We start from the raw sequence: 7714 nt of genomic DNA, 5'->3' as shown, positions 1-7714 counted from the left end.
CCAATGAAATTCATTACATTCATCACATTGCACACTGAAGTCTATTTGTTCTCAACTTTCTCTTATATTACATCTATTTTATTGAAGTTCTTCTCCCTACCATAACAAGTGTTCTAAAAAATAATGTGCCTATTCATTTGTAACTAAAACACTAAAACTCAAAAGATGACACTGAAAGGTTTCATTTCTCACTTTTATTAGCCGTTTTTAACAGTTTCACAAGCAGAAATACTGTGGATCTTGAAACGCATCAACTTGAAACTGAATGGGTGAGTACCATGAGTGGTATTCTGCTCCCAGTTCCATCAGAAAGAGCCTAAAATAGAATGAATATTTAGCAAGAGTTTGTTTAAAAGGGGTTACGACCGATTTTCAACAGGATCTCAACGATGAGGGTTCCTCTTAAACATACTGAATAGCTCAAAAAGAGAAAAGAGGGAAGAATGACAGCTTAGAGAAAAGGGAACTTCACTCACCCTCTACACTCCGCTTTCCCATGAGGCCCACAAAAGACTGAAACTTTTGCCCTGAAAAAGGGAATAAAAGTTAAAACGTCTAATAGGATTCATTTACATTACATTCCACGTACACTAAATGTCCAAAAGTATCCAGACAGCCCTTCTAATTAGTGAATTCATCTACTTTCTGGTCACACACAGCTTGTATAATCTCTATAGAAGAGAAGTATAAAGCTCCCCCAGCATTTGGCTGTGGAGCAGTGGAGCTGTGTTCTCTGGAGTGATGGAGCTCCATCCAGTACCTTTGTGATGAGTTGGAGTGTCCAGAACTGATCATCCAACATCAGAACCTGACCTCACTAATGCACTTGGCTGAATGCAATCAAATCCTCACCGCAGTGTTCCAACATCTAGTGTAAAGCCTTCCCAGAAGAGCAGAGACTGTTACTGCAGCAAAGAGAATCAAACTCCCTATTAATACCCTTAGAGACGCTGGATGATCAGGTGTCTACAAACTTTTGGACTTAAAGTGTATGTTAGTATGTTGTACCCTAAGCAGTTCTCAATAAATACAGACGGATGGCTAATATTAATCCGCATTATCCTGCTCTAATCTCTTCTCTCAAGTTAAAAGATATGCTTTAATGCTCCGTAACTACGAAACAATCGAGCAAAACCTGTAGAGCGTAATGAAGCTATGCTTACTTTTCCGTGTTATCTGTGATTTTGCTAGGAAAGAAAAGAGAGAGAGAAAGAGAGAAACTTCAGATTAATGTCACATTTTGTAAAAAGCTGTATTCATAAAAAAAGAGTAGAAAACAATGAACTACAGATTCATTTATGATGAGTGTTTTGTAGATCTTGTAGAACGCAAATAACATCCTTACCTGAGGATCTTCTCCCCATTAGACCAAAAAACTGTTGTTGGTCAGGTCTCCGCACCATTTTCTTCACCATCGTCTGTAATGGATCAGGTTCAAACCACTTAATCTTAAAGGACAGAGGAAGAAACAACAGTTATAGGCTCAAAAACATTGTTTTTCTTACAGCCATTTGCTTGAATACATTTACAGAGATGACAGAGAGAGGGATTTGTCCCAAACTGAAAAGTAATCATTACAGTGTGAAATGCGCTGCACTCGTGACATTAACTTAATATAGTGACAATGCAGAATACATGCCAAAATGAAAAGCAAAACCCCCACTACAATGTTTTCGTCACTTGACCTCTTTTTGTGCTTCAAATGTATCTGTCTCATTGAACTGCAACCAAAATAGTGAAATGCAGTGCGCACGAGATTACTTTCCATAGTGTCATGCAGAATATGTGCCAAAATATAAAAACAAAACCTCACGTCGCTTGACATCTTTAATGAAAAACATGACGATTTGCATTTAAAACATGAAACATAGAATTTGTCAGAATTGAACACAATTCACTCTGAAATGTAATGAAGGTACAGCTATTGCTTTCCACCATGCAGTACTTTTAATTGATTTTCATCATTAAAATGCAGTCATAACAGTGAAACCAGTGTAATACAATGCATAGGTGACATGCAGAATACACACGAAAATGAAAGGCAAAACCCCCACTACAACATTTTCATGACACTTGACCTTTTTTATGCTTCAAAGGTATCTGCCTCATTGAACTGCAACCAAAACAGTGAAATGTAATGCACACATGAGATTGCATTTAAACAGGAACATGCAAAAAATGTGCCTACATTAAAAGTAAAAGATCCATTACATTGATTTAATGTTGTTTGAAGTTCTGCACAGTGGACACCAATAGCTGTTTATTACACTTCAAGGCAGATTGTATTTAATTCTCATGTATTGTTTTTCAGTAAAAAGGTGAAGCGACATGAAAACCCGATAAGGTAATGTCATGTGTGCGTTGCATTTTATGTTTTTCCACTGTAGTGACTTTGCTTTTCAGTTTGGCACGAATTCCTTTCCACACATACAGCCTGGTAGCAGAAAAAATATGCAAAGTAAAAGAAAAGGAGGAAAAATATCCTTACAATAAAAGAAGCTGAACTCACAATTTTTTTGTCTACTGAAAGTCGACCCATTTTCCACAAATCTGGGCTATAAACTATAAACAGATGGCGTCTCTTCAGTGATCTGCTCTGTAAAAATTATTTTTATAAAAAAATACAAAGAGCGTCTAAGATTTTTGGCTTTCAGCAGTAAACTGTAAGCATATGGCAATATGTGTATGATCATAAAACAATAAAATAAAAATGTACATTTATTTCATACAGTTACTGAATAATTTGCATTAAGATTTGGTCATGTAAATTCAGATAGAAAAACCAAAATAAACCCTGGAGAATAAGAGGTTAATCTCTGAATACATCTGGATGGCTAATATTAGTCTCCAGTTTCTCCTCTTAAGATAATAGACACGCTTTAATTTTCCACACCTACATCAATCAATAAAATAAATGTAAACAATTAAATCAATAATTAAATCTAACAGAAACTGTATTTGGATCCAGTCATATTTTTTACAGTACTTTTGTGGGAAATATGCTACTCTTACTATGGAAAAATGATCTTGGCAAGTGGAATCATCTTAAATCTAGACAACATATTTCATATTTCTTATTTTGAGACTGTAAAAACATTATAGGAATATTTAACTTATTTTTAGACGATACAATGAGACAGTTTCACTAGACAAAATTACTTAAAGCAAGTAAAACGTCTATGAATACGCTGAAAAACTTTTTACAACAATCTCAGAATGAGAACTATTACATATCTGGACTAGATTTAAGATGATTTCACTTGCCATGATTTTTTTGCAGTGTACGCCTTTGTTACTGTGCACTTACTTTACCTTAAAAGAGAAAAATAAAGGTTATAGCCTTTAAAAATGTGCTTCCAGTCATTATAATGCAAAATACTTGGTCACTGACCATTAAAACATTATACTACTGTTCAGTTTTATGTGAGAGTTAGCGGTTAGCTATGCTACTCCTGACAGAAATATCTAGAATCTTGATGTTAAGCTTTAAGGCTCAAAATGCCAAAAATGGCTTGTAGCCTTGAAAAAGCCACTGTACTTTGGCTCTAGTTATCATAAAAGTGATATATTTCTTTTAATATAATAAAACATTTATATTATTTCACTCAAATTTGATGTGTGAGCTGTGCTACTCTGATGCTAACAGAAACAGCCTCTGTTTTCTGCCAGTTTTATAGCAAAACCTGTAAACCAGCACAGTCATGCTAAAGTCTTCAGGCTCAAAACAACAAAATGTGTCACTTCCAGTGAATTACTCTACCTTTAAAGAGAAAAATAAAGTTTATAGCCTTTAAAAAAGCCTCTGTGTTTCTCCCAGTCAGATCATATATTTTCTCAGAGCATTAAAACGTTGTAGTACTGCACAAATTGCAGCATTAGCGTGAGAAATGTTCAGGTGAATGCTGAAGCCTTCAGGTTCAAAACAACAAGAAAAATGTCACCTTCCAAAACCTCTAAAAGCTCCCTCCCAGAAAGTTATGAAATGGTTATGAATGCACTGCCTGATGTCTGAGACATTGTTTATGATCGGTTTTGTGATAAAGTCACAGCTTAAAATGTTTTTTTAAACCATTTATTTTAGTCCAGTCATGGTGGTGGAGTACATGGAGGGTGTTGTGAGCTCAGAAGCTGTGTATGGTCACTGGTGGTTTTGGATAGAGAATATAATTGTATATTTGTGTTGTAGACATTGTGACCCCTGGTTCCTATTACAACCACTGTAAAGAAATCAGAGTCAATAATTTTCTCTACAATGAATTATTTCACCTCAAACCACTGAATGACTCTGTTTATATCTCAAAACACTGAATTATTGAGGTTTTTTTTTTAAATTGCTAGAATTCCCCTTCAAAAAAGAGAAAAACAGCAGAAAGACTCATTTTTCCAGTAACTCAGAATGTGATATTTTATCAGGCCATTAAATCTTTCACTACTCTAAAAATTACAGCATTAATGCAAAAAATATATGCCACTCTTATCCTGACAGTAAAGAACGAGACTGAAGTTGGCTTCCTGTTCTCCACATTCTTCGTTTTTAATTTTTTAAGTTTCTAATTTTCTGTTCCACCTTAAATGGTACGGCAATTCCAATCTGGCACATGGACCAGCACCAGAATTAAGGGCACCATTTAAGGTGGACCAGAACATTCGACTAAGAAGCTAACTTCGTCTCAAAACACCAAAGTTTGTGTCACTTTCCACTTACATTATCTTAAAAGAGGAAAAATAAAAGTGATAGCCATGAGAAAACCACTGTATTTCTACCAGTCATCGAAAATCAGACATATATATTCTTTCTCTTACTGACCTCAGTCTCAAATCTGCCGTCCGTCCAGCTCTCCTCCTCAGGGTCGCTGTATCCGTGGCTGAAGGACTGAGTGAGGCTGGTGAGCAGCATGAGCATCAGCAGGAGAGTTTTCATGGCTCCTGTCAGAGAGGAAAAGGCTGATGGCTTTCAGGAGATTTCGCTTTTCTAAAACTTTTTTTACACTACAGACACTCCAGAGTGGGGTAAAAGCTCAGAGAACACAGAGCAGACTGGCAGCTCCGAGCTTTCCACATTTCCACAGGCTGGTCCAGTGCAGAGACACGGACACCCCTGATGGATTTAATGATGTGTGATAAGGAGCTAAATCATCAGTCTCCTTGCTGTCCAATTAGGGATAATTATCACAAGGAGGGTCATTTTCAGTCTCTGTTGACTCTTCAGAGCTCAATCAACTGCATTCAACTCAATTGCAAATACTTAATTCATAATGGCTGACCCTACAGAAGAGCTTCAGCCAGCAGCAAATGCAAAGAGTCCGCTAATAAGATTTACGTGAGGCTGGTTGTTGGGCCTGGAGCAGCATGGAATTATTAATGATGAGACTGTGAAGTTTATTTTGTAGACTGATCTATTGATGTATGGGTAGAGAGAGATTGTTTTATATAGATAGATAGATGGATAGATACTTTATTGATCCCGAAGGAAATTTAGCAGCCAGTCGCAGTCACACAACACAGGACAGTAATAGTAATAAGGGTGTAAACAATATAACAGGAAGAATAAATATAAAAAAAATCCTATCTACAGGCATATATACAAATAGAAAAATACAACAATCTGGAATAATATCTATAAACTGGGATGAAAGACGCAGTGCAATAATGAGTGTACAAGGAGGCACACGTAACGGCATATAATGACAATACTGAATAAATATGTGCAGATATTGGTACCAAAATAAAGTGACTAGTGTGAAGTGTCTATATATATATATATATATATATATATATATATATATATATATATATATAACTTTTATTTATCCCTTTATTGCTATGAGTTCGTTTGATTGAATGATTGAGGGTTTCCTAACACCACTGGATGGACAACGGATGATGAAGGCAGGGCTAATGCCCAGCCCCTCCCTTAGTGTGCAGCAATCAATGTTAGCAAAATTGGTAAAAAAAAACAGTAACAGCTGTTTTAGCTACAGCCATCCACGTAAATCAGCCTTCAGCTAACAAACGATGTAAAGTGCCGGCTGTACATTTTGGCCATGGGGAGGACATATGAAGTACTAAAAAAACAACTAGTTGCCTTTGGTTACACTGCAATTTTTATAAGCCTACAGTTAGACTACAGTTAGTCTAGTAAACTTACATTTTAAGGCTAACATTAGGCAACCAAATTGACCGGAGTTCCTCACATGTATTCCTAATAGCCAACGAAAGACTGACATCGTATTACACAATAATACGTTATAACACATTAGTTAAAGGCACCAAATTTTAGAAAAGGGGTGGATACATCCCAGATGCGCATGAGCTGTGCTCGAAATCGGTCCATATCAGAGAAATGGTGAACTCTATAGTGCGTGAGCTGCGGTAGTGTTGTTCGAAGTCTCAGTGATAGATCTTTTAGTAATTTCATAATTATTCTCAGTCAATTATCGCCAACGCTGCATAAAGACCTATTCCAAACACAGCATAGATCAGTAAGAAAATGCATACATCGAGGTGCATTGTGGGAAACAGTACGGGACGAATATTTTGGCTACCCTACATATAACTGAATCTCCATAGTTCACTACATATGGAACAATGAGTCAGTTCGAGATACAAATCAGAGTGATGCAGCCTTTGAATGTTGGGCCTATCATCAGGGGATCGTGAGTTCGATCCTTTGTGGTGCTACAGCCATCCGTGGCCAGGAGTCCCTTCCAATCCCCCATCAGCCCCCCCCATCATCATCATTCAGCGCGATGCTGGCCAACAGAACTGAACTGGCGGTTAGTGTTCTCCTCCGAGTGTGTTCAGCTGTCCGATAATGTTAAGTCCACAGACTTACTATGTGGAATATTTTGGGCAAACCAGTTCACATCCTTCTAATTAGTGAATTCAGCTACACCCACTGCTAGTATAATCTCTATAGAAAACACTGACCAATAGGATTGGACACTCTGGAGCAGCACCTCAGGTCACCATTTCCAATGCCAAGCGTCAGCTAGAGGGGTATAAAGCCCCCCTGCACTGGGCTGTGGAGCAGCGTAACTGCGTTCTCTGGAGTGATGGAGCTCCACCCAATACCTTTGCGAGGCGGTGAAGTGTAGAACTGATCATCCAACATCAGTACCTGACCTCACTAATGCTTTTGTGGCTGAATGGAATCAAATCCTCACAGCAATGTTCCAACATCTAGTGTAAAGAGTAGAGGCTGTTACTGCAGCAAAGGAGAGCAAACTCCCTATCAATACCCTTGACATCAGGAAATGGTTGAACGAGCAGGTGTCTACAAACTTTTGGACAGCTCAAATGTTTAGTTAGTGTCGATCAGAGAATTTGTAGTGAGAATTGCCACTCTGTAATGTCTTTTGGGCTTGTCAAACACTAGAGGGCGCCATGAGCGAGTCCAAAATGAATGGGTTAAGACGGAGCATTTGAACAAAAGCATAGTTCATAAATGCATAAACATTTTTTATATAGAAAAAAGCATTAATTTCCTGAACACTGAACATCATAAAACATTTTAACTTCATCTAGCCAATGAACTGCTCCGCTTGCCAACCAATCAGCTCTCATAGCAGAAATGCTAATCAATCAGTTTTCAGTAGCAGTAATGCTAGCCAATCAGCTCTCAGTAGCAGTAATGCTAGCCAATCAGTTCTCCATAGCAGTAATGCTAATCAATCAGCACTCAGCAGCAGTAACGCTAGCCAATCAGTTTTCA

At 37.5% G+C, this 7714-nt stretch overlaps 1 protein-coding gene across 1 annotated transcript; it reads right to left on the bottom strand.

Annotated features, from left to right (window-relative positions):
• Positions 1 to 238: 238 nt before the first annotated feature.
• Positions 239 to 6510, bottom strand: LOC118798522 (protachykinin). The gene is given in 6 exon segments (XM_036557905.1): positions 239 to 316; positions 477 to 527; positions 1164 to 1187; positions 1346 to 1448; positions 4808 to 4972; positions 6499 to 6510. Coding segments are annotated over 6 exon segments (366 nt in total). The 3' UTR covers positions 239 to 305.
• Between the last annotated feature and the right edge of the window lie 1204 nt (positions 6511 to 7714).

The sequence above is a fragment of the Colossoma macropomum genome, unplaced genomic scaffold, assembly GCF_904425465.1.
Source record: "Colossoma macropomum unplaced genomic scaffold, Colossoma_macropomum, whole genome shotgun sequence".
NCBI classification, from domain to species: domain Eukaryota; kingdom Metazoa; phylum Chordata; class Actinopteri; order Characiformes; family Serrasalmidae; genus Colossoma; species Colossoma macropomum.
Note: the sequence above shows the minus strand (reverse complement) of the source record. Positions and strands in the feature narration are given on the sequence as shown.